The sequence below is a fragment of the Hippocampus comes genome, unplaced genomic scaffold, assembly GCF_001891065.2.
Source record: "Hippocampus comes isolate QL1 unplaced genomic scaffold, H_comes_QL1_v1.1 scaffold121, whole genome shotgun sequence".
In the NCBI taxonomy this organism is placed as follows: domain Eukaryota; kingdom Metazoa; phylum Chordata; class Actinopteri; order Syngnathiformes; family Syngnathidae; genus Hippocampus; species Hippocampus comes.
In genome coordinates, this window is record NW_017805986.1 from 578,578 (window position 1) to 600,844 (window position 22,267).

General features: G+C 42.3%; 2 protein-coding genes across 6 annotated transcripts in view; one reads left to right on the forward strand and one right to left on the reverse strand.

Annotated features, from left to right (window-relative positions):
* Window positions 1-4,239, reverse strand: part of slka (STE20-like kinase a) — a 33,131-nt gene extending 28,892 nt beyond the window's left edge. The window contains exon 1 of the mRNA XM_019891726.1: window positions 3,837-4,239. Coding sequence (XP_019747285.1) covers window positions 3,837-3,860 — 24 coding nt within the window. The 5' untranslated portion in view covers window positions 3,861-4,239. The remainder of the gene's footprint in view (window positions 1-3,836) is intronic.
* Window positions 4,240-4,295: 56 nt separating this feature from the next.
* Window positions 4,296-22,267, forward strand: part of LOC109528775 (SH3 and PX domain-containing protein 2A-like) — a 47,555-nt gene continuing 29,583 nt past the window's right edge. The window contains exons 1-5 of one of the 5 annotated variants that reach the window (XM_019891732.1): window positions 4,296-4,355; window positions 8,202-8,282; window positions 13,569-13,644; window positions 14,558-14,634; window positions 16,031-16,122. In XM_019891732.1, coding sequence (XP_019747291.1) covers window positions 13,569-13,644; window positions 14,558-14,634; window positions 16,031-16,122 — 245 coding nt within the window. In that variant the 5' untranslated portion in view covers window positions 4,296-4,355; window positions 8,202-8,282. Of the gene's footprint in view, window positions 4,356-5,079; window positions 5,498-8,201; window positions 8,283-13,568; window positions 13,645-14,557; window positions 14,635-16,030; window positions 16,123-22,267 lie in introns of those variants that run through there. The other 4 variants (XM_019891735.1, XM_019891730.1, XM_019891731.1 and 1 more) reach the window with 4 other exon arrangements.

The window sequence follows — 22,267 nt, forward strand, 5'->3', positions numbered from 1 at the left end:
AGGCGGGGGTCTTTGTTTTTTTTTTTTTTTTTTTTTTTTTTTTGGGATACTCTCTGTGACTTCTGCTCTCACACTTTTGGCAGCTCCAGATTTCCTTTTCTTCCTCTGCAGGCGCTTATTGTTATGCTATAGTGGTACGGTGCTACAAAGCAGAAGCGAAGCATAATGGTGTCACATGATGTGTTTTTCACCACAAAAGGGAGGTCAAAGTGGAGAGGTGAAAAAAAAGTGTTTTAAAGGAGAGATATTCAATTGCAATGCCGAAGAGAGGAGAAGAGTGGTTTGTGCTAAATCGGCATGTGACTGCTTCCACCGTCTCCTCGGCTTTGCGTCAACAACAACAAACAAACAAACAACGCGTTACCTACCCAGAGTTTCCCCTCATAGTAGAAGGCGTCCAGCAGCTTGACAATGTGATGGTGGTCGCAGGAGGCCAGGATGTCAATTTCGACCATGTAGTCCTCCAGTTCGTCCTCCGTCTTTGTGTCGATGACTTTGGCGGCGGCGAGGGTCCCGTTCTGCTTGTTCTGAGCCTGAGGGCAACGATGCGGCTTTGTTAGGGGTTTGACACGAAAAGTCCCACAAAAACGACACCCGTGCAGTTATTTCTAGCTCGGCTACGCGGTGGTTATCGTGGCGAGACATCCTCAACAAAGAAGCCACATGAAAATAGTGCAATGGATTGCATTAGTGTTTGAGCGAGGCTGCAAGCAATCTCCCTCTCAGATGACATCTCCATCAGGAGACGTCATAAAGACTTCTTAATTACACGGGATGGATTTATACTGCAAGCCCAAGTGCCCAATTACGATTTAATGCCTATATCTGATCTGGGCCATTTCCAAGCACGTTTCGAGAGACACATATTCGATATGGATGTGTTTACGCTGATGAAATGTCCAATACGTAAATGAAATGATACAAAATGTTACACAGCACTGAGTTAGCTTGGGCTGACTCTTCCACCCCATTGATTCAAATGAGGGTAACCTCCATTTTTGATCCACATTTATTGTGTTTCTTGAACAATGGACATGCCTCTCACGTAGCAAGCATATCGTGCTGTCACCCGAACAGCATAAAGTGCTATAAAGTCTTTTTTTTTTTAAACTTGTTTTCTGAAACCAAGAAAATAAAAAACATGGCACATTCAAGAAACAAGATCTGCATGACTGACAGTAATTTGACAGTCTGTGTGTTTGCTGTAGTTTAGATTCAAATGATGTCAATCTCGTATTTATCTATCCGAATCCGATTTTCATCTACATCTGGAAGAAGCCTGATTCTGATCAGCGTCTAAAGTTATCCCGTTCCACAAGTTTGGATCTCTTTATGCTGCTTTGACCCCTGAACCGAATTGTGCCGCTCGAGTGCAAAAAAAAATCTGAATTGCGACACTTGAGCCACGCAGTGTGAATCTAGCCATGGGTGTGGCAATTGCTGCTGCAGAAATGACCCGCAGAGTCAACGCGTCAAAACTGTTGTCAGCAAAGCTTATCATCTGACCTACTCTCAACGAACTTGGCTCACTTCCTCACGCTGCTTTTTCCTACCATCGTCCTGTCCCCCACCCCCACATCACTTTAGACAGGCGTGACATTTGGGATTTGGGCTGGGATTTTTGTACACGTCTAGGGAAAAAGTCCAAATCAATTGCAACTCATTGAGTACAAAAACAGTAGCAGGGGAGTTGTTTTAAGGCTGGCTTAAAGTCCTGATGCACTCAGACCCAACATTGGAGAGTAAAAGGAAAAAACGAGGAGGGAGGGAGTGTTCGGATTGGAACAACTGATCCAATGTTTACGGAGTGCCAACCTGACACACGCCCCGTCCCTTTCCGTCAGCACGGCCTGACGTCAGTGTCAATTTTTGTCTCTCGTGTTTCATGCAAAGTGAATCGCACCAATGTGAATGACATGCGCTGTCCGTGACGTGTGCTGCATGTCCAATTCAAAGCCCTTCACGCGTGATGCACGAGAGTTGAGGTCTTTGGGAAAACTTTGGCATTCGGTTCGGGGTTTATTAGATTCTTTGTTAATGAAGTTGCCAATATGAAAGAAGAACATCAACAATTCATTACAAAGCGGTAAACAATGAAAATGCCGGTTGGCTAACGCGGAAAATAAGTTACTGAGATATTATGGATTGAAAGTTTGTCAGTGTATCATTTAGTATTGCATTCTAATATTGCCATTATTGTGCTATTCCTATCCCGACAATACGTGAAGTATTGTCGGGATAGGAATAGACATTAATATTTGGTCCAGAGTGTCTCCAGGTACAAATAGATCAACTTCAGTTTGGATAGAGCCCTGTGACAGACTCCTGGCTTTCATCGCAGCAATTTACTCAGCTAATAAGGAACTGCAAACTGGCAAATGGACATCCATGGACAATTAGCTGTATTATTTAATCACGAGAGTTGCAGGAAGGAACTCCTGCGTTGACGCCGAAATGGCCGCAAGGGAGAAAGCCCTCGACATCAGACTACAATAACGCAATAAATAATACGAGACGAATGATAAGTTGCCTTTATGCTTCAGTGGTTAATTCGCTAACTTCCATGCAGGGAATGCGGCTTCAGTGTACGGCTGAAACTATTAATTGGAATAACTCGTTTCATTCGATTACACGAAAAAGTTAAAATCACAGCAATAACACATTTCTTTTTTTCCCAAAAGAAAGGATTATACACTGTTGCATGTTCACAGGATTTTACGGTAGCTTATGTAACACAACAGCACACTCACTAGTGCACTTCAATCACTTTATTGAACAAACTGGAATAATAATAACAATCATAAAAATAACATACATGACCACAACTGATGGCCAGGGACTTGCCCGACACACTAACCCGATTCGACAAGTCACTATCCATTCTCATTTGCTGACTCCCACGTCACTCACCAGGCCCCCACCTTTTAAAGCCACACGCATTCAAAGTCACAAATATTACAGTGTGCAACTTGAGCAGTGACCCCAAGCGAAAAATAATTGCACTTCACATTTTGTTGCTTAGTAATAAGTTAGTATCACTCACTGAATCTATAATAACAATCATTTGAACAATCAGTTTGAAAATATTTGATCACGACAGCCCCATTGTGAAACACTGAACATGAGTGTGAGTGACTTTGTGTTTATGTGCTTTGCAACACACTGGCGTGGTGGGTCACCAACCCCGGTCCTCAAGGGCCCCTATTCTTGCATATTTTGTATGTTCCCTCCTCCAACACATCTGCTTCAAATGATTAGCTCATCAGCAAGCTCTGCACAAGCCTCATAATAATCGTGATCTTTTGAATCGGGTGTGTTGGAAGAGGGAAACAAAGGATGGAGGATAGGGGCCCTCCAGGACCAGAGTTGGTGACCCCTGGTCTAAATGAAGCTCCCGAGTCACTTCTAGATCGTTTCCTTGGCACAAAAATGCCACCAAATGCTTGTTTTCCACTGAATATTTACCTGTACTCAAGGAATAATTTGGAGGACTACGTTTTAATGTTGTTACTCGAGTCTTACAATTCTTAAGTCATGTTACTCTTACTCGAGTACAATTTTTTTGACTACTCGGCTAGGACGTCGTCATGGCTGCTGTCATTTTCACGTGTTCTCACTTGACAAGGGTGCGACAGAACAGAACCACAATGGAGTCGCCATGGAGGACGGTTACCTAATAACGTGTCGCAAAGGTGTACGAACAAAATTACCTTGTAGACTTTTCCGAAGGCTCCATCGCCGAGTTCCCCGATTATGTCCCAAATCTCCTCGGGGTTGACGTCTCGGTGGACGTGCTCGTACTGCTTCTTCTTCCTGTCGGGCCCTAGCTTGAAGATCTTTCGAAAATTGAAAAAGGACATTTTTCTGGGTAGGAGGAGAGCGGGTGTTACTACGGTGTTATTGATGCCGCGGTGAAGCTACAAAGCGGGCGAATGTCATTTAAACTGCGGCGGCGCTGTCAAATCCAACTTCCATTCCCGGGCATCTTGGGTCGTCTCGGTCATGGGGAGAGGGAGAAGCCCGAGGCGAGGGAAGCGGAGGTGGCGGAGGTGGAGGAGTTGACCGATGCGCGAAGGTTCTCCTGCGCTTTGGTGCTGTTTGTCTGAAACGGCTTGAAGGAGAGCAGCACGCCGGTGACGAGCATAGTCATGAAAGTGTCGACGCGCCTTCATTGAACGTCACCGCGGAAATGGCACACCAAGGCACGGCCCCGCGCCTTCCTCTCTTTTTCTTCCTCTTCTTCTTCTTCTTCTCCTTCTTCTTCAGCTAGCTGACCGCACACTCAACTTGGAGAGCTAGCGTCAAGTCAGTTTACGTTGGAATTTGCATTTCCGTCTCGCGCATTCACAATAAAGGTACAACTGTTGCATTCGGACGTTTTGTCCTTGTTGTTGAATGTTGCTGAATAGGCGGATGTGTTTCCTGCGTAACCCACTCATCTCCAACACGCTTTTGACCAAGAGGAATAAAGTTAATGATCATTACATGTATTAATTTTTTAGCAATGGTCAGAGCCGATGGAAGCTATAATGTAACGAAAGCGACGTGGTAGTGTCTTAAAGCTTTTTAACTGACCTTGTCAATTGCAGTAGGACCTGGCAAATGCGCTCACATCAAACAGAACCTTTAAAAAAAACAAACAAAAAACCCCAATGTTCTCTCATAATGTTTCATAAGAAGGGAGAATACAGAAAGAGGGATACTGTATTCCACCATTCCTCTCAAAATCATCCAGCGAACTGGCCTGTCTTCTCTTTTTAGCTCACTGTACGCGTATTTGCTTATGGGAAAATGTTTTTTAAAAAATGTCAATGTGAAGCAGTTCATTGTCAATAGTTTGCTGGAGTTGCTTCCAAAAATACATATATCCATGTGTACTGTACATATTTTTCCACCCCACTAAAATGTGCTTTATTGTGTTCTGGCTCCCCCATGCGACAAACCATCGAACTCCCCACCATTTCGTAGCACGTGCTGTGAGTTTGATTTCTATTTATCTTTGAAAACTACTTCCACGTAGTTTTTGTCCCTCTATAAAGTCATTACACCGAGTGAGTTTCGTGTATCTTTTGATCTAGATTCAGCATTCATTGTTCTCGGGCCAGCTGAAGCAAATTGTCGGCGCATGGGACCGCCCTGCGCACTCACCCTTCCTTCTCGACTCCTTTTTTTTTTCCCTCGGTGGTCCATCCCCCTCCTTTCGGGGGAGGAGGGCTGTTGATGAAACGCCACTTTTATTGCGCTGTCATGTATCAGAAGCCGCCAGAAGCGACCGAGAAGCACCCTCTTCTCATGGTTGCACGGACTTTTCCCCTCTACTTAACTTATAAAAGACAACAGTTGACGGTCGTTGTTAAAACTTCTTCGGGCTTTCATGGGCAGACGTTGCGTTTTGAATTCGCGGTGAAACTTCAATTCTGTCGAGATGCAACTCAGGACAGTGCTTGACGTCAATGTTGTGGATGTGCAGAAGAGGAGGAATCCCTCCAAACACTATGTAAGTTGTATGAATACTCCCAATATTAGAGATGTGCTTAGTTTGCCTGTAGCCCGTAAACAAGCTTGGGAATCACAAGAAAAACAAGATGGGAATCATGGGATGCGCTTTTTTTGGGGTCATGATCAGATTGCATCTAAATTTGTAAAAACAACAACTTGCCAAGTACTTCCGCAGCATGTGCTACGTCAGAAAATATTGACTCAACATAATGTATATTTTAAATTTTTTGTTATTATATTTTTACTTCAGACATTTGAAGGAGTAATGTTGAAGTTTGAATAACCATTGAACTAGTCTCAAGGCAATACATCTTAATGTTATAAGCCATTCACTCTGTATAAGCTAATCATAACTCTACAAGCCCTAACCAAAGAGAAACGCCACTCTCCTGTACAGAGTTAGTGATGCATAAACTTACTTACTAAATGTGAGCTCGAGCTTGAACCAATTATTCGACTAGTCGACTTTACTACTCCGCATCGACGTTCAACTTTTTGAATCGACTAAATGCTAATCCTGTGTTTTTGTCATCTCATTTTCCAATTGGCCAATTTTGTTGGACAATAGGTATTGTGGAGCAGCGAAATATCCGGCTAATTCAAACATCTGCGCAGAAGGTTGTGCATGAGAATGACGGTTAGCCTCACTAGTTTTCATTCTAAACGCCGCTAGTCTTTAAATTTGTATACCGGCAGGACCACAAGATGGCGGCGGCGCAAAGTAGACCTCCATCTTTGTTGCCAAAATGTTAAATCTAATAATGCCGACAACAACTGCTGCGCTAACAAAAACTTTATTTGTCAAAGACGTTGTTTGATACGCCACACACCAATATCATGACGCTCGTGTTGCTTTATGACACTGACATCATTGCATATGGCCGTATAGATGCTACAAGCGAATGAAAATATTGACCAAACCGATAACAGGACTATCCCTAAATACAATTAAGACATACATGAAAGACAGAAATGCCCATTTTTTTAGGAGCTTGACTACAATTTCTCACATCTTGCAGCACGCTTCTATATATGATATGGAACGCAAAATGAGACCAGCCGATTTTGTTAAATAGAAACATGCGTGCCACTACCTCTAGTTACACCAACTATAATTAGCACAAAAGGCCATTGGCAGTGTTGTGGTGCACATAGCGGACTTCAATTCCCACTCAGTGTCTCCTTTACATTTGACTGGCGATTCGTCCATGGTGTTGTGTGCCTTCACGTTAGCATGTTAGGCACCCATGGAAAATACTAAAGGACGAAGCCATGTCCCAGAGCCTCAGCTATGACAGCGTTGGACCGCATGTCATGGCCTTGATATCATTTCACCGACTTAAGTAACAACACATGTCTCAGTGGGACCCCAAAAGTCAATTAGTCCAAAGGATGAAATTGGATTAATTAACCTGAGAGTTAGGATCAATTGCCTCATCCATCTCCTGCTGAGTGGGGATCTCCCCAAGGCCACTAAAAGCTGAAGGCACAGACTGACAGTCCCTGGGGAAGGAAGATGGAGGTTTGGGAAGTCCCCTTTGGGGAAGTAGAGGAAGAAAAAAAAATCTCATTATCAATGAGGTAAGCAACTGAAAATGCTTATCCGGTTGGAGGGAGGAAAGAAGCAACCCTTTGTCTTTTGTCCTTCCTCACTGTTCGAGTGTAACTTCCTTCCAGGGCCTGACAGGACCATGGCAACTCATCCTTGTTTATGATTCTGCTTGAGCATGATGGAAAAAAAAATGTAAGGGATGAATTTGTTTTGGGTCATACGGTTACCGTCATGAATCCTTAAGAATGTATCTTTGCTGCCTATGTACCAAAGTGTCCCTAGCAATGAATACTTGATTGCACATAGGGGGGAAAAAAGTCCCTTGAAAGTTACCTTGCCATTTCGGCCTCCTTTTTTATGAATGAAATGTTTCGACATTAAACACGCAAAATCTACACACGTCACATATATAATTAGTGAACCACTGGAAAGCCAGTTCCTCCTCACCGCACACCCTGCGCAATAAACTGAAGCGGAGACAGACTTTCCAACTGGTTCTTGCAGATTGTCGCCATATGCGTGAATGCTCCGTGCCTAAACTCTCGGCGCGCTACCACACGCTCGGATTGAAACGCATTAGGTGAAGCCATCTGTTTCCGAAAACCTCAAGGTGCTCAGAAATGTCTTTTAGCCCTTTATTGTTCATGCAAATAGAAAAATTAGAACGGGAGAATGTTTGGCATCTGTGTTTTGTCCTGCTAGTGACTGATGTCTGCTACACAAATGCTATTCCCAGTTTAGCTTCTGGATGTGTAAACACTTCACTGCTGTCAGTGCTTTGACGCAATTGGAGCAATTTTTTTTCTCCCCCCCCTTCAGAATTTGAGTTTTGGATCCACAAGAGTCATGCTCACGCATCTTAATCGTAACAAAATGATTTACAGGCATAACGCATCACCTGAAATCCATTGAACCAGGCATTAACCCTGACGGCTTTCCAATGTGTCAGTGAAGCGCGCCGTCTTTAATGAGTTGAATTGACCTTTGTCGAACTCTTCAAGTTAAGACTGGAGGGAATGCGCTTTTTTTCTTTCTTTTTTTTTTTTTTTTTTTTTTTGGTCACTCGAGTAAACACAGCTAAAACGGTGCCGCTGTGGCGTCACTGACAAAAGGGATTTAATGCCCGTCTTGTTTGCGCTTCTCTCACTAGGTGTACCTTATCAACGTGACCTACTCGGACTCCACGTCTCATGTCATCTACAGGAGATACAGCAAATTCTTTGACCTACAGGTATGTCATAGAAGCAACACACCAATAAGTCTTTTTTTTTTTACATCTTGAGGATTATTTATGTTGCCAGCTTTGCCTTTGCTTGTTTTCAGTCCGACCTTTAGATCAATACTTTGTGTTCAGATGATGGATGATGTGCAAAGACTGATGGAGCCCCCCTTTGGAAATAAGCCTCTAGATGAAATGCAGTCAACAGCTGTATCATATTCATTCGCGTAAAGGGAGATGAGGGAGGAACAAAACACGTCAAATGGAATGTAGGGTGCAAGATGGGTGGGGGCTCTTGGGTTGATGGGGACGAAACGGCCAGAAGAAAACAAAAGTTAGATCTCCGAAGCCTCCGAATTTCAGTTCAGTTCGCCACGGTGCAGTTCAAATCAGGTAAATCCTAATCGGGCCAATATTTACATCGCTGGTTTACCACACTTGTAAACAAGAAACAATGCTTTTGCATCCCGCTTCTGTTCTAATCCACACTTAGTTTTTGTTTTTTTTTCCCCATTCACTTCCTTTCTTGTATCACGAAAAAAACTCAGCAGTAGGTCTAGCTTCACCCTTCCCAAATGTACCGAGGCACACCAATGATGATACTGGCATCCAAACAGAGGATAATTGATAAAATGGATGGGTCAATTTGGATTTACAATGGAAACCAAATAAAAGGCATAGCGTACCTGTCTGAACTGAAGCTTACTGCATGGAGGATTAAGGAAGGATTAAGCAGCCTAAACAAACATTAGAGTCAAGTTTCCAGTGAAGAATTGAGTTCAGGGGAGTTGGTTTCCATTGTAAAAAAAACAAAACAGCCCATAGACAAACCACAGTTTTCCACTATGTGGCACTTTTCTGGCGGGGTACAAATTTACGTTGATCGGGTAGAGTGGTTGTAGCATGAATCTAGAGTAGACGCACAAAGGTGACTGAGAGAGGTCGGTCTTACAATGATAATGGCACGGGAAGACGGTAAAACCTTTAAAAAATTGAGTTGTTTCTCGTTTTGGGTTAAGTCAGCACAATTTAGGCCATCTAGAGGTCAGAACTGTCAAGCTAAAACTGAACTGTTACGAGGAACTAAGGTGGAAAACCGTAGCTTGATGAGGGTTTTGCAAATGGATCCAGATAAATGTTTAAAAAGTAAATGTATTTGGATCTCGATGATATTTTGTGCAACGACCTGACAAAATTAAATTCAGTAAATTCAACCAAAAACCCTTTTCACTGTACTTGGGTTTTATGAGTCTATAAGTCAAGTCTTGCTTGTAGTCGCAACACTTAGGTGTGTCAGAAAAGTTCTAGATGATCAACTAGCATCACGCTCAACTAATAAATATATTTTTTGTAACACGAAAACTGGAACCTTGCTAGCATTCGCACGTTAGCCACTTTGTGTAGCTTTCCTGTGCTAACAAATTCACAATTGTATACTACTTTTCATATCTTAAACTACTGAATCAAAGCCCCCACCTATGTTGAATATGTACCTCAAGGTGGACCATCCTTTTTGGTAGCCTTTGGGTCTACAGCGGAGGAAAACCCCTTTTGTTCTGTGGTCCCATGCTAATATCCAGGAAACGTGTCTCTGTTTTGATGGAAACAAGATTTTCTCCCACGTTTCTGTCAACATTTGTCTACTGTTAAGGTGTTTTTTTTTTTTTTAAATGGTTTATCTGTCAGGATCAGCACTCCACAGCTGTACACGCAAAGTGTGTGTGTGGGTAAAGTGCATTTTAATAAAGCGTGTGAAACACACGGGGTAGGGTCGGGGGCTTGGGGGGTGATGACAATATTTTGACCGGCATTGAGCAGGTGCACTTTAGGAAACGGGAAAGTAAATTGGGTGAGGATTAGTAAACTAAAACCAAGAGAAGGGGGATGTAGTTAGGAATAACATGGACTAATTCTTCCGAAAACTGATGTCCTGACGGAAAGAGGCCGTCCCAGTGTTTTGAACCGATCATGTTGCATTCCATCCACTGACGTATCAGAACATTTCTCTTCCCTCAAAACAGAACGTGAGCTTTTGTTAGCTAACACCTACCATCCAACTCCAGATGCCGGCTCGGTTTTTGGAACACAATTGCTTGTTTTATGCTCTCCCGAAGCCGACAGAGGCGACATAAAGAGCCAGTTGAGACCCGGGCCCGACAAATGTGTTCATGATCTCATCAAATAACTCTCATTTCAGTGGAAAACAAAGAAAGGTCACAGAGTGGACAATTATGAGCAGGCAGTGTTGTCGACGCGATCTTTAAAATCTGTCAAAACAGCCTGGAAAACTAAAAATTCATTTGTGTGGTGAATGTTTTAAATCTCTCGGCTGGTGCACTTAGCATAACTCATACAGTCCCTTTGGGTAACAATCATCATATATTATCTGCCTCTTGTTTTCTTTTTTGCTGTTTAGCTTCAATGTGGTTTGCCTTCGCTAATACATATGCAGACTTACGCACATTAACCTATTTTCATGTCAGAATAGTGCTGAGTACAGATCCTTAACTTTTTTTTTTTTTTTTTTTAACTGTTTTCTTGGAGCGGTCAGTGTGTCAAGCAGAGTTTACCCTCTGAGAGAAGCAGAAGGGAGTTTTCAGACTCCACACCCTGCGGCCTCAGTGGATTGAGCACAAGGGTTTTTGCCGCATTCCACACAAGGATTTGGGAGTGTGCGACCTGGCCTGCTTTTGCCTTTTGGACCGAAACCTCCCCGAAAAGTCTGTTGTTATCGGATTGCGCAATCGAATCGCGATCGGCCGTACCCTGCTCGAATTCTGTGGGATTTAACGCAAAACAGACTGAGCGATTAGTGCGGAAAAAAAAACAACCCAGACCTGCTTAGCGTTTGACGAGGCAATTCTTCACGCAGCTTCTGATTGTGAGATTATATTGCTAGATTTATGCAAAAGCAGACGAATCATGTCCGAGAAAGAAGAGGTCAGTGCTCTCTAATCTCTCTGTAGTAAACAAGTGTCTAGGAGATGTCAAAACACGACTCCGAGTTGGAGTCCCTGCCCACATCAACATTCCTCCAAATTCCTCCTGCCTAAGATTCCTCCAAAAAGTTCCATTGTCTCCAGTCCCATGCGGTGTTGTTGCGCCACTGGTCCCCAAACACTCGTCCATCTTGGTACTTCGGCTGGAGAAATAGAGAAGGAGGAAAAAAACAACCCAACAATGATTTTCTCAAAATCTGGGATTCAATTTACATCTCGTGTGGATTGTGCTTCTGGTTGGCCAGCTGTTACCACCCAAGCACCTTTCACACCCGTTGTGCGGCGAGACCATGAGTGTATCCAGCCACGTCCCATGGGATGATGTCATCACGTCCTATGGATCTCACCGTGAGGTGTTGAGAGAGCACTCCCATCGCAGAGGGAGTCAAAGGCATCGCGTGTCCGACGAAGAAAGATTTTTTTTTTTTTTGCGGAAGAGCTCCATCAAAGTTGTTGCCTTCAAAATTAATGATGGCTGCAATTTATGAGCGTCATAACCAAAACCATGTCACCATCATTCTTGTTTCATGTAAAAGCACAACCTCATCTGAGAAACTCTGCCATGTGTTAAATGGAATTTTCAGAGTCAAATTAAAATTTCAGCCAAATGCAATATGGTTCCGATTAAACTGAAAGCTCCTCAAAGTGACAGGCTCCAAATCAAACACTTTCCCCCCTACACTGGATGAACAACAGGGATTGCCGTGTCCAAAGTAAATGTAATGGCGTAGTTGACCTGTACTTTAACACGGACATTGAAACAGGAGTTCAGAACATCCAGACAAAGATTCGCTCATCCCTTTCAAAATACAGTTTGCCATTAAACTAAACAAAAACAAGATAGAGAATGAGCCATTGTGTATTGAAAAGTCTGCTAGCTTAATGCTAACACATAACGGTGAATTAAATGCTAATGAATAGCATGTGGCAGCTATAATGCTCGCAACAATTGATATTTTGAACAAAAATGGTGCAGTACTCACCGGCAATCCATTCTTCATCCTCTGCAGAAGAATGATTAATATAAAAGCAATTTACCGAGTCACTTAAAGTACATTGAAACTTTTTATTTGTCATCATGGCTGTATTATACTGCCCCTGGTGGCCAAGTCATGCACAACAGAAGGAGCCACAATAAATTAATAATGATACACAAACTGAAGAGTGCGCATTTGCTTACTACAATACGCTTTACATTTTTTAGAGGGGCTGAAATGGATTAAATGAAGTGTAATTTCCCATTCATTCCAATGGGGAAAGATGATTTGGGGATTTATGGGAACACTGGAACTAAACATAAAAAAAAAACAAGATATGTTCATGGGATGACAAATAAAGCACAATTGAAAACAGAACCTCCTTGGCAGCGTTCATTATTTTACAGACGTAGAATCCCAAAATGAAAAACAGTGCGGTCAAAGAACCTGATGTTTTGGGTTTACTCGTAAGGACTTTTGAATGGACTTTTGCCCATTCAAACAAGGATGTATTTTCTGACGCAGCATTTCACTCTGCACTTTTGAACACAAGGACAATAGTCACCGTCTACAAAGGAAACCACATCTCCTACCCACCCGCGTTTGAGCCGAGGATAAAAAGTCATGGGGGTTTTGTAAAGGGAGCAGACGAGGGCTCAGGAACCAAAACCACATCAGACCGCAGAAATCTTACCAACAACTCGAAGTCCATAGTGCATACTTTTTTTCTGTTTGTCCACCTGGTACTTTTTGACTGTTTCTCCCCTACACTCCTTGTTATTGAATTTGCTTGACGCTCACGGGCCTTTTCTGCTTAGCAATGCACATCTGGAACAAGGCAAAGCAGAATGCACAAATGTGGAAACGTGTCTCTCTCTCTCTGGATATTGTATCTCAGATTTATTTAAAAGAGGAAACTGAAAATTTGTGTTCATTATACAAACTCACGCAAATATGTTGATGCGCCATCTAGAATGCTCAATTTGGTATGCTGGCCTCTCTGGTCTTTATCTCATGGATTTTTAAGATACTTAAGTGGTGCATAGTGAAGAGCGGTGTTTTTTTTTTTTTTTTTTTGCTAGTTAAAAGTGTGCGTGATGTAACCTTGTCCGCTGCCCCAGAGATCAAAGTGGCTCTTGTGTGTGATGGATGACACAGTAGCTGGGATTCATGTACCATGACAGAGCTCATCTGCAGAAAATTACTGCCAATGACTGACTCCACTTTTGGCTCTTTTTGCCTTGCCGTTGATGTCTTTCATTCTCCCATTGAAGTGTGACAGATTTTGAGGCACTTATTATTGTCTTTCTTCTCGTTTGCAGATGCGGATTCTTGACCAATTTCCCATTGAAGCAGGACAGAAGGACCCCAAAAAGAGGATCATTCCGTTTTTGCCAGGTGATGAATCAACACAAATTTGACACATTTAGAGACTACACTATCATAATATGACGCTGTTATGAGATTATTTTGACCAATCTTCCTGACATGGCGCTCTCCATACTCCCCCCTCAAACGGTATCATCTGTTCTTCGGATTGCGACACACATGTTCTACTAACTACCGTGACACATACTCTGTTTAGGGTTGGAATCCCAATGACAAATATGAACATCTCTTGATGTTTCAGCCAATGCAATGTTTATTCAGAACAGCTTTGTGAAAGGAGCAAATGGGCGTGTGTGTGAAGTAGTCAAAGGACAGAAGTCCAAGAAGAAAGTTCAAATTTTGTCCCTCCTTGTGAACGGCATGAACTGGACCTATTTAACACGGACGTAATTTTCTATGAATAGAAGAAGGATGTACAGCCCATATATATTTTTTTTAACGACTGCAGCTTATTGTACTCTAGAGTGGCCCGTCATTTTGCATTGTTTTACTTTTTACGATCATTCACTCCACCAAACCCCGAGCGACGCGTTGTCAGCCATGAAGGCAGGAGGCTGGCAAGGCGAAATTGGTCTAATCCGATCACTGTATTTTGAGTCAAAGCAGAAGGGAGCAATGAAGAGATCCTTTGTAAGGCAAGCTCGACTGCTCTATTTTAGGCTTCGGTTAGCCATCATTGGCTCAAGCTCCACCCACATCAATAGAAAACGCCTTCGCTAAAATGTTCGAATATCAAGAAGCAAACGAGCACCACAAAAACTCGCACTTGGTCAGCAGTTAAGGATTCAGGGAGTTTTATTTTCATCCCAGCACATTTTTTCATAAGCCTCTTTGCAATATGAAAAGAAAAAAACCCTAATCACTAAAAAGCTTTCATGTATAACCAAACACCAAACCTGACTGTGTTGTGTTTGTCTCGCAGGTAAGGTCCTGTTTCGCCGAAGCCACATCCGAGATGTAGCCGTCAAAAGGCTGAAGCACTTGGACAACTACTGCAAAGTAAGACCAAGATTGCACGTCTCCTCCTCCGAGCTGTAATTGCCCTGTAACACATGTCCATAGATGTAATTTTATGGCCTGTAAATGCCATAAAATTTTATATTCCAGGTCAGACAGTGATTGTCTCTTCAATGTCAGTGTTGGTCAGGGTGACAGGGGACAAGTTATCTCTTTGAGTGCTTTATTCGTTGTGCGTAAGTGCCGCAAGTCTTTCGGGGGCAGCCTTTCGGCATTTATCTTCCTGTCCCAGGCCTGGACAGGAAAGCGAGCGCTCTATCTGCACCGCTCATTTCCTGTGGCCAGTGTAAATAGGCAGCCTTGAAAGGAAGCCAAGGAAGTGGGGGCATACTCACTCGGAGGAGAATACATGAAGGAAAGCACAAATGAATCAGCCAAGTCAACACAGCACGCGGTTACCTGACCTTCTCTTCATTCTTAAGTTGGGGTGGGGGGGGGGTGCTGGGCAGGTGTGTCACCACTTTTCATTCAGAAAACTACAGTGGCCAAAAAGGCACAATCTTAATGAGATCCAGCAAAATACGCTCACGACTTTTCTTGACACAGACACCACTGCTGTTGGACTCCGGAGAGGGAGCTAAACCGTTAAGTACTGTCCCACTCCAGTCCTACAGGTGGCAGTAATGCGCCTTCCCAAATGGGTCTAATAATGGTGGATAGTGTTCGGTAAAGGGGTAATTTAGGATACAATAATATCTGGAATACATAAAATTGTTCAGATTTGTGCACTACATCATACTGACTCCATTCATGGGCTGACGTCTCTGTGGTTTGGACACAGAAATGACATTTTTGGCATTGTAAGTATATAATTAAAGGCACCAAAACAAGATCCCACTGTGAAAATAAAATGTAGTTTAAAAAAAGCCTCACCTATCATAAAATGTGGTTTTCAGTTTCACTCTTCGGATTTCCCCTTCAAGACCACCTTATACAATGACACTACATCTCATATTTTCCCAGTCAGCATTTTTCCAGTTTCACCGTCCTGGTTTTCCCATTCAATTTTCTTTCCTTCTTTTTTTGTTTTGTTTTTGACCTAATGGCAGTGTTCTGGCTCCCTAAGTGTCCTGCCCTAATGAAGTTACGTCAATATCACAGACGGGCCCTTCTCAAGATGCCCTTTTAAATATGGTTTCGATAAGGTTTTGTTTATGGCTCCAGAGCAGCTGGCTGAGACAGCCGATTGTTATTCAATATCATCCCTGCGGGCTTGACTGTGGGCTAAGAACCCTTCTTCCTTCCCCTCCACACCCTCCACCTGGTCTTCTCATCTGACTGACTCTTACTCATTGCTTGTCAAACCTACTTCAGAATACGTGCGACCTTTGATTGTTCAATATGTGCCAAACAGAAGCTTTCTCTCTCCCTCCCGCAGGCTCTGATGAAGCTCCCCACCCACATTTCCCAAAGCGAGGAGGTTCTGAAGTTCTTTGAGACCAAGTCAGAGGACCTCAACCCTCCCACTGAGTGAGTAACTATCACTGTGCGCGATCCATACACTGACTCATGAGCTCTCGTTGTAATGTGTGTGTTGGATTCAGATGAGTGAGACGGCCTTTAATGAAATGTAGCGTCTGGCAGGGGGACATCCGATCCCAGAACAAACGCACTTAGGATCAGCAGTGTCATGGAAACGTGGCAAAGTTCACATCTTGGCACAGTGTCATCATTTGTCATGCTCACTGTGAAGTCGCGCTGCTGAATTGGTGCTAGATCCCAATTTGTCAAGTTTGTGGTGTCTAAAGTATGACCTGGGGGCCTTTTGTGGACTGCGGTTCAATTCATACCGGCCCACAGTGAACCCTGAAAATCCACAAATCATTAATTCCTCCTAAAATGGGTTTGTAATTGTGTATAGATAAGATGGTGGAAAAGCACCTCAATAGAGAGGATCATAAAGCATCAACACATGCATCTAGCACGTACACACCCATGAACCCATGTTATGTAAATTATTATATTCAGCGGAGAGGCTCACAAAGCATCAACATATGCATCTAGAATGTAGACTACATGTATGGAATATTTATCCAGGGCAAAAAAAAAAAAGTAACAAAATGTCTCTTCATAACACCCCAGTGGATAATGGGAATTCGGTTCGGAAATAAAAATGGGTTTTCGCCACTTTCTGCTCCGTGTCAACGTCTGATTTTTAAACACATCACGTGAATTATCCTCATGTAAACGCTGTTTTAAAGATTTTCAGGTTACTACAGATTGTTCTTCTTAGAGCCACTTCAAAATCCCCAAAATTTATTGCTGTCTTAACTATCTTTAAAAAAAAATGTTTACTATAATATATTTTTAAAAAGCAATATACAATTGCTTGGCGGATTGGTTTTAGCATGCTGAAAAGGTCAAATTGGCCCCCAAAATCTTTTATTATTCTTTTTACAGGCAAAAGTTTGGACACCCTTATTTGAAGTGGTATTCTTATCCTTATATTTATGCATACAGTATTTGAGCTTTGTTTAGGTAGTCCACAGGCGTGAATTTAAACTCCCCAGACCATGAATGTTGATGCTACAGCGGCCCGGCCCACTCCAGGCGAAAAACCTCTTGAGTCATCGTTCCGTGTCCAGCGGACCGAAGTCTCATTCGTGTTAATCCCACTTCAAAGTAAGAGCCGGGAAACAGTCCAGCAGGGTTTAAACATGGGGGGGTCTCAAAAGTCATGCCACCCAAATGCTGAGGACTGAGGAGAAAAGTTTTATGAGGCCTTTACTCACCATTTGCTTTAAAACAACTATTATATCTATGCTGCATCTGATCTATATAATATTGTTGGATCCAATGAAATAGTAGTATCAAACCTTCTTTCATTAGAAATTTAATATTTTTAGTTTTGACTGACATTGTTGGCTTGAGTTAACGAGATGTGCCGTGTCATTGAAGCGGGTCTAGGAAAAAAGTCATCATCTCCTGCCATCTAGTGGCAAACACTGGTCCCAAAAATTATGAAATGCTGTGTGGTTAAGATGTCAATAGGGGGAGCCAAATAGCAAGCCTGAGCTCTGTGTGATTATTTCTCTGCATGAGCACAGAAATCCTACCACCACCTCTGCTACTCCTGTGTTCTAACACCACTGCAACTACTACTACAACTACTACTACCAACATCACTTCTACCACGAATGACAATGATAGTTACAATGATACACAGTCATTTTGAAATATGAAATTGCCATTTTAACATTGAATCGGATCAGCCACATACTGTAAGAATACATTTCCTCAAAATGGCAGTTATTTATGCGCCCTTAAAATTTGTTGTTGACATTTTAGCCTATAATACCGTAATCTATGTTATGCTTCTCACCGACAATCATACTTCCTTGGCTATCCTGTAGTCGTGACTGCTTTGCGCTACATTTAATGACTGCTAGTAAATTACACTCCCTCAATCCCCATGGAGATGATTCTTTCCCCTCTGCATTTTAGCTTTCCGAATAATTTTAGGAACCATGCGCACATCCATCCAGACACTCCGGGACTCGCTCCAGCTCTGATGGAAGTATGCATAATTCCGCTAAACGCATGCATACTGTATCTCCATTTCAAACACCATTTGCCTACTCAGTGGCGCTAATAATCTTCTCATCGCAGTTGGAGTTTGCAATGACTTTCAGCTCGTATGTGTGAGGGCTGCCTGGTTGCACTTTACATCTGGACCCTCCGATTTGAGCATATGAGACCCCAGCGTGGATTCTATGTAGTCAGCATGCATATATGAGAAGACCACTGCCCACTGAGTATTTAAAATACCAGCAGTTCATCTCAATAAGCTTTTTGCCACAATTTAAATCAAGCTGATTGATTTTGTTCATGCAACTTGTGGAGTGCCTTTCCTGTATTCTGCAGTGATCCTAATGAAGTCTGATTGCATTTCCTGAATGTGTGAGGGCAAGAGGGTGTTCACCACCCACCTGTTCGTTGATGTTTCATACTGGGTCATGGGATTTTAATCCGATCCCAAATGATTTAAAGCTAGAGGTGAGGTATTGGCAAATTTGTATCTCTATTTGAGTTTAGGATGGAAACAACAGGACTGAGCAATATTGCGGCTTACTAAGGAGTAACCATCTTCATGTGTCTCTATATGTCTGTATTATAATACCTCCAGGTGGCCAAGTCACACATTTTATTCAATTATGTCAGTGGGATCTGTCTTCACAACGCACAATATTATTGGATGCTATTTTTATTTTTATAAAACGCGTTCAAAAAAGACTTTAGCTTTGCTTCAGATGAGTCTGTTTAGCCTAATGCACAAAATACAAAACCGATGAAATAACATAACAAACAGCATGTGTCAGTGTTATAACCTTTTAAGTAAGGGATATATTCATACATTATATAACAGAATATACGGTTATTATAATTGCCCACATGGTTCGCTGTACATTCTTTATCCTCTGGGAAGAATAATGTGGTTGCAATGCAACAGGTTGGACTGCAGATGTCTTAGTGACCTCAAGCCTACTGAGACGTGCTGTAGATTTCACCGCAGAACACTACACAAATCCCACCACTAACCTTTCTCTGCATTTCTTGTACAGTTTTTGATTGGAGTTCACCAAAGTATCTCCTTTTTACAGACTCATGTTTCCCTTTACATTCAACTTGCGCCACATGGGAGGTTATTAGTGGTTGCTGTTTGGTCAAACAGACATCATTCCCCCCCACCAAGTTCGCAGTGCCGCTGTCTTTGTTTGTGCATTTGTCTGGGACTTTTAAACAATCAACTTGCCCTATTATAATGACTTCCTGCTCTGTGATGTTGAGCGGTCGAGGCCCGAGCTGCCAGTCCCTCAAGTTGAGGTTAATCCCGGGTCTACCTCGATGTCTGTGCAATGTATACATGGCGCACAGCAGTGATATTCCACGCATTCCATTTCTAGTAGGCCCACCAAACATGACGCACGGGCTCGATTAGTTTTCCTAATACAAGTGCCGGATGAATGATTTAATAATGGATGTGGGTACTGAACGGTGCGCCTATTCAGCCACTTACGTGGTAGCCAAAATCTTGAAAGCTTCCTTTTGTGCAATGTGTTCTTAGCTCCAACCGCAATCATGAACACAAGTCAGTCAGATACCTCCTGTTGGACACCTACCTTTCTATCAACTACAACCAACAGACTTACCTACCTACCTACCTACCTACCTACCGACCGACCCATCTACCTTGCTTGCTAGCTAGCTAGCGAACTACCTAGCTAACTACCTACCGACCATTAGATCTACCTAGCTACCTAGTTAGCTAGCTAGCTAGCCAGCTACCTCCCTACCTGACTAAACAAACAGCAAGTTTCAGAGTTTAATGACTTTCTGCTGTAAAATCACATGCCAGCAAAAACTGAGATAACCCTTGTGCATTTTAATCCTATTACACTCCTCCCGCCATAAAGATGATAGCTAGTTGACAGACTTGTTGATTTGCACTACAAGTTGAAACAACAGTTGATTGACTGATCCTCCAAACAACCTCAACCTGAGACTAATCAATGGTGCTTTGAGCTAAAACTTTTTTTATGTGTAATCTCCACATGGCCAATGATTTGGCACGCTTACGAAATCCAAGTGTTGATTGCAACGACGTGCGGAGAGCCAGAGTTTGCATTTTTTTGTCCTCCTCTTGGGAAGAATATCCTCCCCGCTCTGTGCTAGAGATCACTTGCTTGCTTCAGAGGTCATCTACTCTACGTCCATCATTTCATGTTTTCACCTCTCATGCGTCATTTCCAATTCTCATCTCTCCAGCAAGCCAATGGAAACATTTCTATCCCACAAGCCAATTCAATATTTTGCTGTGGTCCTGTCCTAATATTCAAGAATTCTTTTTAATGAAGCTGGACTGGGCCATTATCTAATGCTCGTCATTTGGAATATCTCTCCGGGGATTAGTCCACGTGGCCAGAACCAGAGCGGGAGTCGGCCAAGAGTGACTTTATCTTAACTAACACGTGAATCCAGTTCGTGTTTGGATGTAACTCAAACATTAAGTGTTGCTCCTATCGAACCAAGATAATTTCCAACACCCCCTCTCGGTCTTAAATCTGTTCATTATGTTTTGTATTGAAAGCTAACCCCTTCCGTACTGTTCAGTTGAAATATAACATGTTTTGATATTTCACAACAAAATAAAATACCCTACATGTCATTCTTACACCTTGAAATTGCCTGACATTTCCTGAAGCGACCCAAAATACACAATGAAAATATAGTCGTACCGCGCTTTATCGTGGTTCACTTTTTGCGGCTTCACTGAATCACCGATTTTCGATGGGACTACAATATAGCCTCCCACAGCTAGTTAGAACAAATTTGAATCCCTGAGTAGACACACCCACTGGTGTAATTTCAATGGCTTTACTGAAGTAATCGTGACGGAATACAGTCAACACAAGCACATTCTTAAACAGCCTTTCGATGGCCTCAACTGATAACATCACTGAAGACCAGAGTGTCTAACATTTCGCCACACTCATATTCAACGTTACATGATCTCATGGTGTAGATTGTGAGGGTAGCGACCCCAGGTGGACAGACATAATACTACCTGCATCTCACATGCATATATTTCGATGTTACTGTACTGTATATGCATGTGGCTTTAAAATAAATATAAAGGAAAAAAATATTTTGGTTACTACTTTGCAGGTTGCGTGGTAAAAATAAACATGAGGGACAAAAGTCATACAGTGGTCAGACGGTGCATTGACACAGACACTCACAATGTGCACTTGAATAACAAGTACCTGCAATGTAGCAAATACACTTTAGTTTTGATGAAGGACAAATTATTCATTTCCCAATGTCAGACGGGCTATTTTGAAAAGATCTGTAATTCATAATTTAAAAGCAGTTATTTTGAGGATATTATTGGCCCTGGTCAAAATTGACCCAGAGCATACTAGTTGTGAAGGGTAAATGAACCGTATGTAAGGGTTAAGCAAATATTTTATTTAATATATAAATATATAAATGAAACAGACTTGAATGCAAATGTTGGAGAAGCTCTCTCCAAACATGCCCTAATATCCATAACTGGCCACAGCGTCAGTGCCATTGCAGAGCGCCAGGTGTCAGCTCACATTAGCGTCAGTCGACAGTGTCTCTGCACGCCACCATGCTAACCCATTGCGTGTCACGCTACAACCCATTTTGAGACAGACTCTTTCAAAATATATAAGTGTACTTTAATGAAGTCACATGAATTCACTCTGCAATTCTGCAATTCCTTGAACTTGGAGTAACATAGGCAGCTTACACGGATAGTGAAGTGGATGGCAATGGTCACAAGCATATGCTCTCCTCTGTTATGGTTTTTATTAGTGGCTACTATTACTGCGCTAAATATTTGTACGGCAGGTATAATGTTAGTTGAGTAATTGAGCTGAATGAGAAAAATTTACCTTAACAGTCTCACAAAAACATAACAAGACTTCAGGAGGCTAATGTTAGCTGCTAGTGCTAGCCTCTAACTAGCTAGCTCCTTTACGCGTTGCTTCCCATCAGAGGTAATGTTTTATATTTTTAACATCTAACATGTCTTTAGTGGTTAAACATTTTTGGTTATGAATAACATGTTTTACACAGAAATTCCAAG